This window comes from Callorhinus ursinus, unplaced genomic scaffold (assembly GCF_003265705.2).
Source record: "Callorhinus ursinus isolate GAN/ISIS: 27379988/994484 unplaced genomic scaffold, GSC_fseal_2.0 scaffold17, whole genome shotgun sequence".
Lineage (NCBI taxonomy): Eukaryota > Metazoa > Chordata > Mammalia > Carnivora > Otariidae > Callorhinus > Callorhinus ursinus.
In genome coordinates this window covers 27,187,074-27,206,104 of record NW_027397079.1, presented here as the reverse complement: position 1 = coordinate 27,206,104, position 19,031 = coordinate 27,187,074, and the positions used below count along the sequence as shown (strand labels likewise).

Sequence of the window (19,031 nt, the reverse complement as noted above, 5' to 3'; positions counted from 1 at the left end):
CACAGAAGCACTCCCTGGCTTAAGAGAAATAGACAAGAAATAAATGAGTACAGTGTATATATGCCCACTCCTTCCCTCACTACACAAATATCTTGACCATCATCAATCACACACTTACCGCATGATATAGAATGTTAACGGGAGAAAATTCTATGGGTAAATTATAGAAAGGGTTACAGAATTTATCACTCTATAACGAAAGGCTACTCAAGCAACACTTGCAGTGAAAGCAAAAATTAATTTGATTGCTTGAAGACTGGGCCAGAAGACAGTCAAACACAGTTCAATAGAAAGAAAGGTAGTATCATTTGTCTGGAGGAAAGGAGCTGTGCTGGGCAATATACATTAAATGGAACAGTCAACATATTAATAAAAAAAGGATACAGAAATTATTCTTGCAAAAAGAAAATCGATGGAGCCATTTACTCAGAACAAAAGTACAGTGAAGAAAGAGAATAATAAAACTGATGAAACAGAAGCTGTCAAAAGCACCAACTGTGAAACTAAACGATTAAACTATTACAATCAATAGAATGAGAGATATCCATGTCACAGGAAATCAGTTACTGAGAGAACAAAGTAAAAGAGAAAAAATAAAACACAAAATTATGCAGCAAATAAACTGAAAGAGTAGAAACGGAAATCCTTTGAAAATTTTTCAACAGTCGATTGGAGTTATTTATGTGAATTAGGGTCTTTGGTTTATTAAGCAAAGATGTGTGAAATTTCATAGTTACTGTGGATCTGATTTGGGAAGAAGGGATATATTAAGGGATATCCTTTGGCTTTAGCAGAAGATAATGTTTTTACAATAGCTTTCATACCTTCAGGGAGGGAACAAGGGAAAAACATTCTTACTGTTTAGGATATTCTCATAAGAAATCTCCAGGGCGCCTGGGTGGCTCAGTTGGTTAAGAGTCTGCCTTCGGCTCAGGTCATGATCCCGGGGTCCCCTGCTCAGTGGGGAGTCTGCTTCTATCTCTGCCCCTCCCCTGTGCTCATGATCTCTCTCTCTCAAATAAATAAATAAAAAATCTTAAAAAAAAAAAAAAAATCTCCAAACCAGAGTGTAAATCAGCGGTAGGTGAAGCTAAAGGAAAAGTGAATTATTAGAGAACTCTATAAAGTCCTCACCACCAAAGACACATCTGATGCTTCATTAAAGCATATTTTATTTTATTTTTTTTAAAGATTTTATTTATTTATTTGATAAAGAGAGACAAAGCGAGAGAAGGAACACAAGCAGGGGGAGTGGGAGAAGGAGAAGCAGGCTTCCTGCCAGGGAGGGAGCCTGATGCGGGGCTCGATCCCAGGACCCTGGGACCAGGACCTGAGCCAAAGGCAGATGCTTAACGACTGAGCCACTCAGGCGCCCCTCATTAAAGCATATTTTAAAAACTGGCACAGAAGCACAGTAGGACTAGGAATTTTAACTGTCTGGACACTTGAAGGTATTATAATTGACAGTCAAGGAAAGTGATCCGTTAAGTGCCTGACCCCATGTTACACAGCTAGTAAGAGAGAGAAAATAATCAGAATCAAGGTCTTTTAGTCCAGTGCTATTTCTGCTCAACTGTTTTGATCAATAAGACCATAACTGCAATAAGCAACATAAAGAAATTTAGCTAAAAAAAAGAATGAAAAAGAACTGGTGTTTTTAATTAATTTCAAACTGACTGTAAGTCTATGAAAAAACCAGAATGGTGCAAAGAGGCCAGTGAGGAATTTGGAAAGTACATCCATAAAGAGAAGAACTGAAATACAAAAAGGGTATATTTATCTTAAAATAGGAGAAACTTTGTAGGAGAGGGTGGTTGGAAGGGTAAGTTCATGATAAGCTGATTAGGTCTTAGAAATATATGAAGGGAGACGATCCATGAGAGACTATGGACTCTGAGAAACAAACAGTGTTCTAGAGGGGAAGGGCGTGGGGGGATGGGTTAGCCCGGTGATGGGTATTAAAGAGGGCACGTACTGAATGGAGCACTGGGTGTTATACGCAAACAGTGAATCATGGAACACTACATCAAAAACTAATGATGTAATGTATGGTGATTAATGTAACATAATAAAAAAAAAAAAGAAATATATGAAGGGCTGTATTATGTTGTGGTGAGCTGAATGGTGGCCCTCAAAAAGATATGTCCATGTTTTAATCCCCAGAATTTATGAAGGACCTATCTGGAAAACTTTTTTTTAGATCTTTGCATATGTAATTAAGGATCTTGAAATGAGGAAATCACCTAATATTACAGGGGTAGGCCTTAAATCCAATGCAAGTGTCCTTATAAAAGACACAGAAGCGCAGACAGACAGAGAAGGCAAGGTGACAATGGAAGCAGAGGTTGCAGTCATGTGGCCGTAAGCCAAAGGGGCCTGGAACCTGGCAGAGGCAAGAGAGTGTAGCCCTGCCAACAACTCAATTTTGAACTTCAGGCTTCCAGAACTGCGAGGGAATAAATTTCTGTTGTTTAAGCCACCAAGTTTGTCGTAATTTGTTGTAACAGCCCTATGAAACGAGTACGTGAGCAGACTAGAGATTAGATTTCTGTGCCAAACAGGGTAAATGTAAACATAAAATTAATAGATTATACACGGAGGCAGATTTGGGCACACATTAAATTACAAGCACTTTATTACACTTGCCCAAAATGTAACAATTTATCTTCCCACATGGATGTTAAAAGAGTAGAATCTGGAAAAATGACTAAATACCTTTCTCATTTTAAGATTCTACATATAGTAGTAGCAGTCAACTTAAACTCAGGAACTTATTATTCAATACTGAATACTGACCGTGGTAATTAAATCACAGAGTAATAAGTTAAAAAGTAATTATCCTGTACAAAAACAGGATGACAAACAGAAAGGTCTTAATTCTTAAATGCTGTAATGGTGACTTCATACCCAGACCTTCATACACATTTAAGATGTACGTGAAAATAGGGTATGAGTATGTGGCCAAGTTTTATGAGTATGTGGCCAAGTTTTGGTTCAACATTATTTTAGACTCACCCGGACACAGAAACTTCATAAAGAGGTAATTTTAAAAAGGTACACTTGTCCAGGAATTACTCTGCTTTCCAAATTTAACAGACAATCGCTTTGTGAAGATTTTAAATAGCTAATATAAAAATGTGTCACTGGTTTTAAGTGGAGTGTATTCACATATATTGAGATGAATAAGCACCAACACTTTGCAGAAACAAAATAATGAAAGATTTTGAAAACATTCTTTTGAGGTGGTTTCATGGCCTAAGTTTATGTAACAAAACATATGTAGTCAAACCGCTTATAAAGATATAATGAAATAACAGTTAATGACTCCCATCACTAGTTAGACAATTTTGGGGAGAATTATAAAATGCTGGATTCCCCTGGCTTCTTTGGAATTTTGAAATGAGTTTTAAAGTTAAGAAGTAAAAAAGAAACAAGGAATGGCAATTAATGACTCTTAATATTTAATTAAAAAGACTCAGCAAAAAGGAGAGCTTACCTGCTCTGTTTCAAAGATGTCCCGAAGGTGCTCAAGACCAAGGCTTTTTAGGAACTGGCTGATATTCATGTCAAGACCCGCAACTAAAACAGACATACATTAAAGTTTTCAGAAAGCAGTTTATCAATCTAAAGGAAGTTACAGTATTTATGTAAAGCCATGGCTCTCTGACACCCTTGGCTGTGCAGATGATTTCACATCCAGATGACTTTGTAACCATTTACATACATATATTTAATTCAGACACTTCAAGTCATCTCTGAATTTGGTGGATAAGTAAAAGCGGAGTTTATCTTATCAGTGGCATTTATATTAATTGTAATACTATAAAGTTTAAACTAATGCTTTTAGTGAAATATTTAACAGTTGGAATTAAAAATTGAATTTACCAGTTATGGTTTCAGTTTCCATTCCTTAAATGATGTCTCAGTTTTTTTCTGATATAATTTCAGTAATAAGACTCACTGAGTAGTTAAATAAAATATGGTTAGAAATGGATATATTGGAATATACATAAGAACAATGTAGATGTCAAGGTATTTATTCTATGAAGATCGTTCTTATAAACTGGTGTGTACATGAAAACTTACAGACAGGATGTCTGTAAGATGTGTTCAATAATTACCAAGAGAAGTAAGTGGAATCTGTTCATTTAAAAAAAACAAAAACGAGGGGCGCCTGGGTGGCTCAGTTGGTTAAGCGACCGCCTTCGGCTCAGGTCATGATCCTGGAGTCCCGGGATCGAGTCCCGCATCGGGCTCCCTGCTCAGCGGGGAGTCTGCTTCTCCCTCTGACCCTCCTCCCTCTCATGCTCTCTGTCTCTCATTCTCTCTCTCTCAAATAAATAAATAAAATCTTAAAAAAACAAAAACAAAAATGAGGGGCACCTAGGTGGCTCAGTCGGTTGAGGGTCCAACTCTCCATTTCAACTCAGATCATGATCTCAGGGTTGTAGGATCGGGCTCTGCACTGGGTGTGGAGCCTGCTTAGGATTCTCTATCTCCCTCTCCCTCTGCCCCAACCCCGTCACTTGCACCTCCCCTAGGCTACTCTCTCTCTTTAAAAAAACAAAAACAAAAAACAACCCTCCCACACACCAAAAACCAAATAAGCATTCACAAGTATACTTGCCTTCCCCTTCCTTCCTTTCTGTGCCCGCTGCACCGTCCCCTGTGTTGGACGGTCCTCCTACTGCCAGTTCCGCTAAAGGGCCGGTGAGGTTATCGATGCTGCTAGCAGCTGACAGGCAGGAGGGGGTGGATGCTGGTGAGATCAGAGAGGCACTCACTACGGTGGCCTGAGGTTTAAAACAGGTAGGTAAGGCCTCCGGGGGCATGGCATCTATCAGCAAAGCTCTGATGTCGTCAGCCTAAAAATAATTAGACAAATAAACACACACAAAAATACATTTTAAAATGGTAAGTTTTTCCACTAAGGACCAAATGCTTTGTGAAATTTGTCTTTAGTGAGTGCATAATTATTGCCCACTGGTTTTTGATCATTCAATTCCCAGACCTACAACTCCAAAGAGTCCCAGCAGTTTCTGTAGGTGTCAGAACTGGAGTCCCTAAAAATATTTCATCTTTTTAAGATCTAATATAAAACTTGGTGACTTTAGTTAATAATACTGTATTATGGGGTGCCTGGGTGTTGTTAAGCATTAAGCGTCTCCCTTCGGCTCAGGTCATGGTCCCAGGGTCCTGGGATCGAGCCCCGCATCGGGCTCCCCGCTCAGCGGGAAGCCTGCTTCTCCCTCTCCCACTCCCTCTGCTTGTGTTCCCTCTCTCGCTGTGTCTCTCTCTGTCAAATAAATAAAATCTTTAAAAAATAATAATACTGTATTACATACCTGGAATTTGCTGAGAACAGATTTTAAATGTTCTTGCCACACACACATGCACATATATGCGAGTTAACTATGGATGAAAAAGTCTAAGAATTTAGACTATATTGATTTCTGGAAACAGTTTTTAAACACTGAAACGTGCATATGGTTGTTCACTGATTACACATGTATTTAAAGAATAAGTTAATAAAGATGTAAATGGAGTTTAAAAAAATTTCATCTCTTGTTTAAAAAACAGCCTGTGGCAGTGTTGATTCTCAGTCTCTACTTTTGAAGGAGTTCTCATATTTACACTATGCTCTGTATATGCCTAAATAATGACAATGATTTTTACTCAGTTATTTAGCACATGCTTAGTAATGTGACATACAGTTAGAATCTGGAGAAATTTTTTAGTTTGGCTGGCTTATTCATCGCCACCACAGTTTGCTAGGCATAACCGCTGTGAGCACCTGGGAGCCTCCGAAGACAGCCAGCCATTCAGGCCCTCCCCTGCGCGCATGCGTGCCACTCTTCCCATCAAGAGGCGGCAACTATCTCCCTTCCTTTAGATCTGGGTGGCCCTGCGAGTGGCAGTGACCAATAGCATGTAAACGGAGTGATGTCTGAGGCTTTTGAGGCCCGCTTTAAAACGATTGGCAGCTTCTACTTCTTCTCTCAGAGAAGGCGTCTCCATGCTGTAAAGAAGTCCGGGTTAGACTACAGAGTGAGGGGGGCACTCTGTGGAGAGACCCCCGGAGGATGAAGGGCCACCGTAGTAGGCCTTGCAGCCTCGGCTGAGCTCCCAGCTGAAGGTAGGTGTCCATATCGCAGAACTGTCCCGCTGAGCCCAGGCAACCCACAGAACTGTGAGAAATAATACATCACTGTATTAAGCCACTCACTTGGTTCTGGTTAAACTACTAAGTGTTCTGAAGTGGTCTGTTACTCAGCAAGAGATGGATGAGACAGAATGTGGCTTGGGAAGGTAAGTCTTGTTAAAAAATTGTAAATTATTGTGCATATCAATTTACTTTTCCATCTTCAGAGGAATAAAAAAACGGCCTAGAAGGTAAATTTTCTTTGACTATCTCATAGCCTCCGGGTAAATTATCATGAACATTGGTTGCTCCTGAACAATATGCCAAATGTAGAAGGTCTAAGATATTTTACTCATGTAGTTCTCTGAGGATACACTTTAGATACATGTTTCTCTGTTTTCCCTCCAAGTTAAGCATGGAAAAAAAGAATTATGTTAACGCACTGCTTAGTTTGCCTTAACAGAGTTTTGAACTATATAAAAAATGCAAATGAAAAAAATTTCAGAAGGAAGGAAATTTGCTCTTATTCTGAGGGAAATATGTACCACTAAAGAGAAAGCTGCTAAGCCCTGAAAGTTAATGTCACCTCTGAAAGCATAAATTTAAAGCAATACTAAATAATTTGGAATGAAGACTTACTGTTGCCAGATCTAAAGGTGTCTGACCTTCTTGGTTCTTCATCGTTGGATCCGCACCATGGGCCAAGAGCAGGGCACATAACTGGGTCCTTCCTTTCTGGGCTGCTTCATGAAGAGGAGTAAATGCCCACTTATCTGTGGCATTTACACACGTGTTGTATTTTATCAATAATGCTGCTATATCCACATGCTGAAAAAAAAAAAACAAAGGATGCAAAGGATCAAGAATGAGATTATCTGGTAAAACTCCATCAGGTATGCCTGTTGTATTTAACATTTCATTCCCTCTTATCTCTCTTCTCGTCCTATAAGTTTCTTCTATTAAAGAAAGCATACTTATCCCACTCCTCTATCCTGGACTCCATCTTTTCTTACCTCCAAAATCTCAATTCCACAATTATTACTGTTTTACCTTGTGGTTCTTCACAGGTGCTTGTAAAATTTTTTATTCAGCCTTCTAACATATTCAGGTCTGTCTTAAAAACAAACACATAAAATGAAACTATTATCTGACTCCAAGGCTCCTATCAAAGGTCTAGACTGCCTGTCAAACTTCTGAAAACAAGTGTTCTTGTTTGCTTCTCTTATCTTCCTATTTCTCTTCTAATCCACTGCAATCTGATCTATTTATTGAAACATTCGTCTCAAAGATTCTCAGTGTTTTCTCTTCAGCCTTTGGGAAAGTAATGTAACATAACAAAACAACATTTTACAAAACTTAGTCTGTCATGTCCAAAATGACTTGAGGGCGGAGAAAATGTTAGCAGCAGATATGTTAACTAATAAGCTGGGCGTGATGTGATGAGATGCTGAACTGTGATGGTTAGAGAAGAACCGAAAAGAAGAGCTAAAATCGAGAGACTGTAAAGGAAAAAAAATGGGTTTTAGAAAGACAGATTAACTGCAGAGAAAGAGACAGAAAAGCCAAAGATGACTACCTTTCATTTTTCAAAATTTGTCTAGAAGATTAAAAGCCAAAGGGGGAACCCTTAAAAGAAACTGAGTAGCAAAAGTTTAAGTGGGAATGAAACTGTAAGAAAGGAAGTTTCACTTTAGGTAAATAGTTTTTGAGGTAAAATATCAAAGTCATACTGTTCTGTAAATGGTCTGACATAGAAGTCTGGAGCACAGATAAAGGTGCCATTTATTTACTCACTTCCGCTCTCTTACCTACTCACCCAACCACCAGACATTGGTGAATACCTACTAAGTGCCTGGTCCTGTGGGTAGGGACTCTCGGGGGACTGCAAAATAGAATATTGAGTTGACAGTTGCAGCTAGTTGATAAAGTCACTAAGAAAAGGAATACAGAAAGATAATTTTCAGGGGGATAAGGCTTTGAGAAAACAGTATTTGGGGAAAGGAGACTGGAAGAAGAGTCCTCAGAGGAGACAAAAGGGGTGGTAAGAACTGAAGAACTGTAAAGAGCCAGGACCACACAAGACAACGTAGGAGAGAGTTTCAAGGACAGCAGGTTCTCTCAAGTAATAAGTTGTGTATAGCAAAAAGTTTGTTTCTTCCCAAAAGTCCTTATAAAATAAGCTTAAGACAATCAATTAGGCAATAGTAATATTAATTCAATGATTGGGCTTTTGAGAATAATAAAAATAACTTTATTCTTATAAGCATATTTAGGGATGCTACTTTGGTTACCATTAAAGTGTTTTTGAAATTCATTTCAACTCTAATATTCTATAATTTTGTGCAGTTGACACATTTGTGTTCTTTACGGATACATTTCCTGGCATAACTTGATCATTTGTGATAATTAACTCAGAAGCACAGTATCTGTTGAGACTAGATTTCTATCTCATGCTGTTGCTCCACACAACATGTCTGAGTTAGCTGACTTTCACGAGAATGGGAAGAGACATTCGGGAAGGCAGAAACAGAAATAGCCCAATGTGAGATTTACATATTTTCTGTAAGACAGTCTTTGCTCTCCCGAAGACACTCACCTTGAAAAGAACAGACACTTTTTCTGAAGTAATATTCAAGTTTTCAAAATATAATACTTATTAATTTCAGGAAAATAATTTCAGAAAATAAAGAGAAGAAAATTTATGAGGAAAATATAAATCAAGTAACTTCTAAGGAAGCTCCCACATTGGCTTTGACAATATAAGAAAAAAAATGAAGCCAAGGAGCATAATTACACCAGAGCTTTGGAGAACAAGCTATGTTTTGTGATCTCTTGGGGATTATGAATGACACATCATAATAAAACTGACTCTCACACAAAAGAAAAAATAGGTACCAACTGTGGTATTCCCCAAATTACTTAAAACAAAATAATACCCCCAAGTTTATCTCCCTTATTCAAAGAATATATATTGAAAAGGATAGTTCTTTTTGTTCAGTTAACCCATTCAAAAGCATGGAATAACGTCAAGCTTCTCCCCAGTAAGGTTATAGGGCATTCACACAACAATTCTGTTGATTAATTTTACTCTACTCCCATGTGTACTGGTTGAATAATATAATTTGGTAGACTACTTTCCATAGGCTTCCAAAATTAGATAGTCCAAGGAAAATTCCGTGTGTGTAAAATGAACTGTATATATGTTTTTTATTATTCAACTTTCTTTATACTGAATTTATAGTTTATGCTTGGAGCAACCAATTACATGCTTGTTAAACCTGCTGACAAACATCTGAAAGAGCAATACACAGGAATGAGTATATTACTAAAAAGTAGATTAAAAACACACTTCTTAAGTCTTTTAAATAGCGACACCACTGAGGCGAAAATAGTAACTGAAATTTAAGGCTGACAAATGCAATAAATAAGCTACAGCTTAGTTCTATACCATTTATAAGAACAAAGTATTGAACTGGAAGGTCCAGAAAAGGAACTGAACTCTGCTGGAATGTTTCGAAGAGAAAGAGGCAAATTAACATGGTTTCAGAATCCAGCTGAAACACAGAACACTCTAAATGACAAATACTACATAAAAAGACTATGAGGGCCCTAATTTAATTCTAGAAAGCTGGAAAGTAAGGAGAAGAGAAACATGCTTGGGCTCCAGGGAGAGCCATTTAACTGGACAGTGATGTCATGAAATCCCAATATTACACATTTTAGAGAAAGCACTGAAAAATGAAAAAATTAGCAAGTTGATTTATGAGATAACAGAAAATTACAGGTTTGTGCTAAATAAAGATCAATGTCTTACACATTTATTGAATAACAGAAAAATTAACTGTCTTGTGTAAATGTATATTAAAAATATAAGACACTGTAATACAAAACACTCTCCTGAAATCTGTAACTTTTATTTAAACTTCTTAAACTGTGTTTGTTTCTCTAGTTAGAAAAACTGAGGTTGCAAGTTCTTTCCGTATAAAAACGCTCAAAGATACACCAGACAGCAGAACGAGCTCTCTAGAGGAAAAAAGGTAAAATACAAGTCAAAGATAATTACCAATAAATAACAGCTTAAGTAGCTTTATGTAGTTTCACAGATACCTCACATGATTATTTTATCCCCGGGCTACAAGTCATTACCTACTACTGAAGCCAGTTAATCTCTATTTCATACTGATACCGAGATGGTCGAGCACACAGATGACTTGTAGGGCTGTGCTATATAAGGGTGACAACCCAGCCCTTATTCTGACCAGTAGGATGGCTGTGGGGAGCAAGTTATCTTATAATAATAGTTACTACACTGGGTTTTAGAGTGCCGTAGGTTAGAGAATATTATGCACTTTCCACATGCATGATCTCACCTAATTATCACAACAACCCTGTAAAGAAAGTTTCAGCATCTGAGTTCTGCTAATGAGAAAATTGCAGATCAGAAGGACTAAGGCACTTCTTGAAGACTACCGGGTTATCAAGTAAAAGCCTAAAGATGAGATCCCAGATGTCACATCCTGAGTTCAGGTGTTCCCATTACACAGAGCTGCCTGCAAGGTCTTGCTGGACTAAAACTCAAGAGTCATTTCCTGAAAAGTTGAAAATGGCAAAGTGTATAATATCAGGGAGAAGCCATGTTAAGTAGGGATTACTGGGTAACACTATACCTCAAACTACTCTGCACACAGCTTTATTTTTAACTTAGAAGCTTCTATTTCATAGGAGGTACCACAAAAATCTCCTCCAAAACTGTTATTTCAGGACAGTGCATCATATATACCATGCAGCCAGGCCAGGTCAAGCATCATTGGGATGAACACAATATAACTAGTGTTTTGCCACCTGAACAGAGAAATGTGGACCAGGGCCCTACAATTTCATTAAAATATCCAGCCAAGGCTTATTATAACATGAATAAAAAGGGAATTTTGAAAGATAACAGATTTATGTATCTAGAGATAATAAAAATATAATTTTATCTACCCTTTAGTTAAAAAAAGACAAAGTAGCTTTAAAAAATTTTTTTAAAAAGATTTTATTTATACATGAGAGACAGAGAGAGAGAGAGAGAGAGAGAGAGAGGCAGAGGGAGCTTGAAGCAGGCGGGACTTGATCCCAGGACCCCGGGATTACAATCTGAGCTGAAGGCAGATGCTTAACTGACTGAGCCACCCAGGCGCCCCTGCTTTAAAAATTTTTATATTGTGGTTAACACTGGTCCTTGTTTTAAATCTACTAATCGAGACTGAGATAAATACTTATTTGACATGATTACTGACAACAGATTTTATGGTATACAAACTGCATTAGATAAAATTATGTTTTAGAGCAGAGATTCTCAATGGGGAGGATGGCCTTACCTACTGCCAACTGGGAATCACTGTGTCATAGGGATGTTAAAAGGGGGGTGGGGGGAGAGATAAGTGTTGTACATAGCCAAAACCATGGCAACAAAAAAAGGTCAAGAAACCACAAAAGTAAAGGTTTTAGTGAATAACACTATGACTACTGAGTGAATAGTCATTAACTCACAGATAACTTGATTTTTGAATTTATAAAATTTACTACCAGAAGGACTTTTAGTGACTCAAAAAATCCACCTACACAATGAGGAAAAATGCCTACTATAAACACATTATCTAGCCTGTTAACACTCTTTTAGTAGAAGGATAGGATGAACCAGGTTGATCAAAACCTCTATCACATGCTCTCTACATAGCCTGGAGGATTTTCTGTTCATTTTTACTTCGATAAATTACCTTCATTTACAAAGAGCTTAGCAGGAGGGATGTGATAACAGGGTAAGATGAAAAGAGAGATGAAACAAAAAATGTCCATTATTTTTCTCACGTGGAGTTAGAAAATGATGGTGAAATAAGTATGAAATGGAACAGTGGGCCTCTGGTCTGGGCCTTGATTGCAGCGCACCTCCCTTTAGCTAAGGGCAAGGTAGCTTCAAGGGAACATGAGATAAGGTTGACCTGCACACTACATTACTATTTAGCCACCAGAGAGACCACTATACATTTATTTCTCTCATACACTAGTTACCAAAGGACACACACGTATAAGTAACATCTCAACGCCTTTCCTATCAGGAGAATGAGAATTAAAAGGTAAAATACTTTTGAATTAAGTTTTATGTTCTCTGCTCTCTGCGACAGCTGTAAAGACTATAACAGTTCAAGACGGATGGGAGAGAACTTATTTACATCCACAGTGTGTAAAATGGATCAAAAAGCACACAGATCCACAGAGTCTACACAGCTGGTAGTGTCAGTTTTACCAGGTCAGGTCGAGAACTAATTCTATTGCCCACATCTATCCTTACTCCTTCGTAGATTTATATAAAGTTAAAAGACTCTGCTTTAAGTTCTACTGATCCCATCAGCTTTATAAACTCTGAACTGAAGCGGCTGCAGAGGGATTAGAGGAATATACTATGGAGAGAAGCATCATGCTAAGAAGTCAACATTAATCTCCGAATGATACATATTTATAACAGTTATAACACAGAGGTAAAAAAGCATTATACATAACTGTATATGCAGTATGTTAGCAGCAAATATTTAGCTTGCCTGGCCCTCAGTAGAAATGTACGCTGCACAGTGAAGCTGGGCATCTTATATGAAGGAAGGTTAGAAGAAAATTCTACTAAAGTTAATAAAAGATAATCATCTTGGGAACGATTACTGCAGTTTCAAGAGGATTGCAGTGCTAATAATACATACATTAAATCTGATAACTTTTAATTAATTTATTACACTGGGAAATGTCCTGTTTGTCCAACTCAAACTGGACTGTTTGCCTTCCTTAAAAGTATTCCCACTCAGACTGTCATCTCTCTGAAACACTGGTTTCTATAGAGGGGTTATATAAGAAGAGGGCATTCCTTACAGAGGGCAAGGGAAAAGAGAGGAAGAGAATATGAAATGACAATGATTAGTTTTTACTTATAGTTTGTTAGGCTTTTGCAAATCCAGAAACTGTCCTCATCGAGTGATTCCCACTATAAGACCCCTGGTCTCAATCCTGCATCTGTGGGTTTTTATAGTCAAACAGGGAATAAGTGAATGAAAGACAAGCACATGAACATTCACCCTGTGGGATTATTCCTGCGTGACTTAGGTCTGAGTGGGCCTTGGTGACTTCAGGCGGTCAGTTTCAACAAATGTCGTCAAGGCACTGCAGTACCCGCCTCTCCCTCCCGCAGCTGATGATTACACTTAGAGTGCTTTGAGAACGGCTCGGGACTTCCACTGCAGGGCTTTAGCCAGTCACTCAAACTCTATGAAACCATATATACCAATGGCTCAACCACTGGATATTTTTAAGATGCTGATGATAAACAAAAGCAAGCATAATTTCCATGCCCACAAATAAAAAGCCTCCCGGAACTTACAGTTTCTAAAATCTACTTGGGGTAGAGTTAAGCCTATTATCTGTTTCAATAAATATTAAACGAGCAGCCGTTACATACCTCTTACTGTGCTGGACAATGTGAGGAGAACAGAAAGCTATAAAGAGCACGGCCCTTGACCAAAGGGTAGTTAAGCATAACTGGGAAGGCTGGAAACACTCTGAATAGGTAAGATTCAAATTGTGCTAAATTACGCTGTTGGTCAGATATCTACTTACTTCATGCACAGTATGCATTTGATAAAATAGTACATGTCAGTGAAGTTTTCTAGACTTGAACTTGAGCATGCTCACCCCATAGGATGCTGCATTATGAAGAGGAATTAAACCACCTTTGTCTTGGGCATTAACATCTGCTCCATGCTCTAGAAGATACTCAGCTACTTCCAGGTTATTGTAGCCTGCTATAAGAGGGAAAAAGGCAAACATGTCAGATTAAAAAAAAAAATCTATATTCATATCTATGTATATAAAGAATGACCAGAAAAATGTTAGGATTTTAATACTTTTTGCTTTGAAAGCTAATACTCACATAACTAAGAGCCATTACAATAAGAAATTATATAAAATTATGTCAATCACAAGCATTTTACTATTTCTGCTTAGCATTTCTTTCATCTTCTGGTAAACTGTATTATGTATCCAAGAAAGGACAATGAGACTTGGAGGTGCTGGTGATACTTACCGGCCAGGTGCAGAGGGGTTGAGTTTCTGCCCTGGGTGTCTCTGCAGTTGATATTCTCTGGGGTACACAGCTTCTGCACTCTTGCCAGGCAACCTTTCTTGGCAGCATCCAACAAGGCAGCATCTCCCCTCAGCAAGTCCTGGATATCTGTGTCTCCCTCTTTTACCAAATCTAACGGTGTATTTCCATCTCTGTTCTTTTTGGTTGGATCTGCTCCATGCTAAAACAATAACAACAAAACAAACAAAACCAAATGGGGTTTGTATTTTCTAAAGTATCTTTCTTAAGGTTTATTTTTAACTTCATCTTCACTCACCCAAGGAAAGATATCTATGTTGTATGCATTTTGAAAAAAAAAGGCCGTATCCTGCTTTACTTTGTAAATTCTCTACTTAGTAATACAGTGGATCAGTTTTGTAACTACTTCTCAACGGAAGGTCCAAGCCTCAGGATTAATAGTGATAGTGGGGAAGGTGCTGAGCACCTTTTACTTCTCATGTCATATACTTTCTCAGACACCAAGGTGTCTTCAGAAACCTCTTTTCCTTTTAAGAATGGCCTGGATGTTACTTTTTGGCCAGATTTTAATTACATAAAAATATTCAGTGTATATCATGAGAAGGAAGTAAGAAGAGGAAGACACACCGGTGGGAAATGTACTTAATTCTAAATGCAATCAATACAAAAGTTTACTAATTTTTTACTATTTTCATTTTAAGTCTCAACACCCAATATGAAATTAGGTATAAATGTACTCACAACTAATTTCATTTTAAAAGTCAAATCATCTATACCTATGAAATGAAATAAATAAAAGTCAAGGATGTTTATTATGGGCCTGACTGACTGCTGTTGGCTCAATAGAGAAATCTGGAATAAACCAAACTAGACAGTGAATTCACAGTGTCCCGGAAATTATTTCTTACCACCCAGTGAAAATAAAAATAAGTATCAAATACATTATCATTCTCAAGACTCATAAAAACATATCTGATACCATAAAAGCGGTAGGACAAGAATTCTATTTATGTTTAACCAGCATAAGTTTTTCTCTGGTTAAAAAAAAGAGAGAGAAAACTACATGTCTGATTATTTTTCACATCTTTTAATTTAAAAAAACCCCACAAAATTAAGTTAGCTTCATAAAACTTCTAGTTTCTGCTATTTCATTTATATCCCCCAAATTTATATGAATAACTCTGTTTAAAGATTATTTTATATTTTAATGCCAATCTAATATTTAAGTTCTCATATATATGTTTAATAATGAGCAATGAGTTTGTTAATAACAGCTACTAAGAAAAAAAATTAGTGTTGATTAAAAATCTTGTTTCTCCTAGTACAATGATTTCTGACTTTAATACCGTACGTATTGGATAAGCCGTGCAAACTCATGCAACTCTGCAAAACCTACCTTGATGAACTGTGATGAACTGAACTTAATCAAATCAGTTCAGAAAGACACTTGAGACACTACTCAAAGCTATGTAAGTATCATGATATCACACTTAAATATCCCCCTAAAATAGAAAATGGAGCAGTCTCTACAGCACTTATTGTACTTAATAATTTACTGTGATGTAATTTTACATGCTAACCAAAAAATATAGTTACTTTATAATTTTTAAAATTACATACTTTTAAAAGGAGCTTGCAGATTTCATATTTTCCTTTAGCTGCTGCTTCATGCAGAGGGGTAAATTTCCATAAGTCCGCCACATTGACAGAAGCCCCATGCCTTACTAAAAGCTCAGCTACCTCATAGTGTCCATATGAACAAGCATTATGTAGGGGCACCAAGCCACTAAACAAAAGAAAATTATTTTAAAGACATATAACAGATCTTTGTGTTAAAATGATACTTATAATAAAAATAATTCTTCTATGGCAGTGACTATACTGAACACTCACTTCAAAAGAAAGAATTCTCCTCTGGTCTTGAAGATACAGTCATCCATTTCCAAATAAGGATTAACAATTTCAAAAACATCCCTTTCAATATAAGGATTTTCCCTAGTTTCTTGGTGATGGATAGAAATTTCACAGCAATCCTATGCTTAAAACACATACAGATATACCCACAGAAAAGTTCCATCACAATACTTTTAATTCAGGTTTCATCAATATAAAGAGCAACACTACAAAGTGATTTCAGGAATAATAATCTAATCAATAATTTGGTTTTATCAACTCAGATTTTCTTCTGTTTGGGTTTTCCTAATGAAAATTGTATGCTTATAAAATATACAACGCAATTTAACTAATTTATTTAGGCAAGTTCTACCTTTTGTCTTTGGTTTTTATTTTTTAATTCCTAATTCAGTAGTGGTTTCTATGCATAGATTTAAATACTTAGGTGTCATACAATGAAAACTCAAAATGCAAGTGATACAGAAACTTCAGTATTCAGTAAGGAAAATAGTGACACCAACCATAAACTTCAGCCAGATGAGAAAAATCTAGCTGCCTCAACTTATGAGCAAACTATTCTGAGATAACTCTAAGCTCTGGGTTGGAAGGCAGCTGGCATTCAAAAAGGATAGAAAGGGCTTCCTATAAAAAAGGGTGAATCAAAAGGATAAGCTAAGTTGCACTTAAAACATGACAAAAACAAGGTATCAAATGCCTTCTTATTTAGAGGTTTTGTTTTGTTTTGTTTAATGTTTTGAGACCAAAAATGCTAAGTGCTAACTAAAATGGGCAATGGAAACAAATGCTGGTTGCTCTCCAGGGCACTACAATATTTGGAAAGAGCTGGTGATATTATTACTGAATATTCAAGTCTGATGTGTCCCTTTTAAAAGATAAATAAATCCATAATGGTTAACTGAAGTCTAAATTGTATGGTTTAATTCTACAGTACTCTGATATGTAATTGCACAGAAAAGTGCTTGCTTATTTCTATTTTGAGATGATATGAAATTAACTCAGAATACGGAAGCTCATCTCAGTTAAAACTTCCTTCTCGCATTTCTAAATAGCTGCCGTGACTACTTTAAACTGTCTAGATAAATTAACATAATTTAGTAAACAATATAAAAATATAGAATATCTGAATTAGTAAAAATAAAATTATATGTCTATTAATACCAATGACTTTGGGATGGATGGCTTCTTTTGGGAAGAAATTATTCATTTTTAATAGCAAAAAAGAAAAAAGAATGAACAATAAATTACAAACTATATTTTAAACACATTCATACAATGCAATAAAATACTGTTACGGGCATTAAAAAGATGAGATGAACAATTAAGTACTGATATGGAAAGACATCAAGATACACTCCTGGGTGAAAAAGCAAATTGCCAAGGAGGCTGCATGGCACGGCGTCATCCTTTGTGTTAAAAACAAGCGCTGCCACTATAGGAGCATAGGCACTGATTTATCCTTTTAAAAAATCTGGAGGATTATCACAAAGTGTTTATGTAATCTCTAGAAGGTGGGGTGATAGGGATTTTCATTTCCTGTACTGTACATTTCTATTAGATGCTTTAAATTTAAAAAAAAACATGTATTACTTGAATAGTGAAAAAAAATCTAAGACTTCAAAAAATATTAAAAAAAATATTTGTAAGTCCCAAATAGCTAAATTCTAACACATACCCTTTGTCTTTGGCGTGGACATCGGCACCGTGGTGTAGAAGGTACTCCACAACAGACACACGATTGTAGCCTGCTGCAAAGTGTAAAGGTGTAGAATGCCGGCCCTCCAAATCTCTGCAATTCACATTTTGAGGGCTGCAAAGTTGCTTTAATGACATACACACACACAAACACAAAAAGAACATTAGTATTTATTCATAGGTTTTGCTCCAAACCACTATAGGCATCTTGGGTAAGCTGTAATTTCCTAATGAATATTTATTTTCAGATTAGATAATGCCAGTGATGTTTAAAAATCAGCACTCTGCTTGATTTCACTGAGTCTACAAATATTTTTACTGTTTACAGAGCAATTTAATCTTTTTTTTTTTAATATTTCCTGGCCAAAATCCTAATCAAGAAGAAAAACCCATAATAAAGCAAGAATCTCCAAGGCAAATGATGCCTTCATCTTTCATCCTCATAAGACTTTCCTCCCCAAGACTGTTTGCCCCAGCATGTCCTGCTTGTACTATCATGCTGTCTGCCATGCTTTACTCAAGTAGGACCAACCCTGGCTGACCGCAGAACTACCCAGAGCTCTCGTCTCGGCTGACGTGGCAAGCAAAAAGCTGCCAGAAAAATTACATTAATTCTGCCTGGGCCATCCACTCGGCCCTCTGACCCGCTACAGCAAAGCCTGATGCTTCCCCTGATCTTTGGGAGATGTTTGTCTAACTCTCTGAGTCAAACTGATTCCAATCATGCTCTCGTTTTTTGTCTTTCATCTCCTTGTGAATGTAAGCGTTTCAGCACAAGCTCAATTCTGTCTGCTTATAGAGCAGCAGGAAGCAAAGGAAGGACGGGCAGGCTGCACCACTGGAGGTGACAGATGAATTTTAATAACAATACGTGAATAATAATTCACAATTTATAAAGAATTTCATATTCCTTCAGTGAGAGAATTATTTTCTATCTGTGAAGTTGATCATTATCTCCATCTTACAGATAAATAAACCAAGGCTCAGAGAGGGCTAAGCAACCTGTCCTTTTTCACAGAGTTGGTAAGGTAAAGGGTATAATAAAGGCTCAAACCTGGTTTTCCCGATTATAGTCTCTTGATCTTTCTGCTACATGCTTGCTTACTTTCCTAATTACCCTCATTCAGAGAAGTGATGTAAAGAAAGGTAATGGAAAGAAGA

At 37.0% G+C, this 19,031-nt stretch overlaps 1 protein-coding gene across 1 annotated transcript in view; it reads right to left on the bottom strand.

The window, feature by feature from the left end:
* TNKS (tankyrase) overlaps positions 1 to 19,031 on the bottom strand; it is a 207,403-nt gene that overhangs the window by 22,065 nt on the left and 166,307 nt on the right. Inside the window, exons 14-20 of the mRNA XM_025885956.2 lie at positions 17,851 to 17,996; positions 15,885 to 16,050; positions 14,247 to 14,466; positions 13,856 to 13,965; positions 6,782 to 6,970; positions 4,628 to 4,865; positions 3,497 to 3,579 (exon numbers count right to left, since the gene is read on the bottom strand). Of these exons, the coding sequence (XP_025741741.1) occupies positions 3,497 to 3,579; positions 4,628 to 4,865; positions 6,782 to 6,970; positions 13,856 to 13,965; positions 14,247 to 14,466; positions 15,885 to 16,050; positions 17,851 to 17,996 (1,152 nt within the window). The remainder of the gene's footprint in view (positions 1 to 3,496; positions 3,580 to 4,627; positions 4,866 to 6,781; positions 6,971 to 13,855; positions 13,966 to 14,246; positions 14,467 to 15,884; positions 16,051 to 17,850; positions 17,997 to 19,031) is intronic.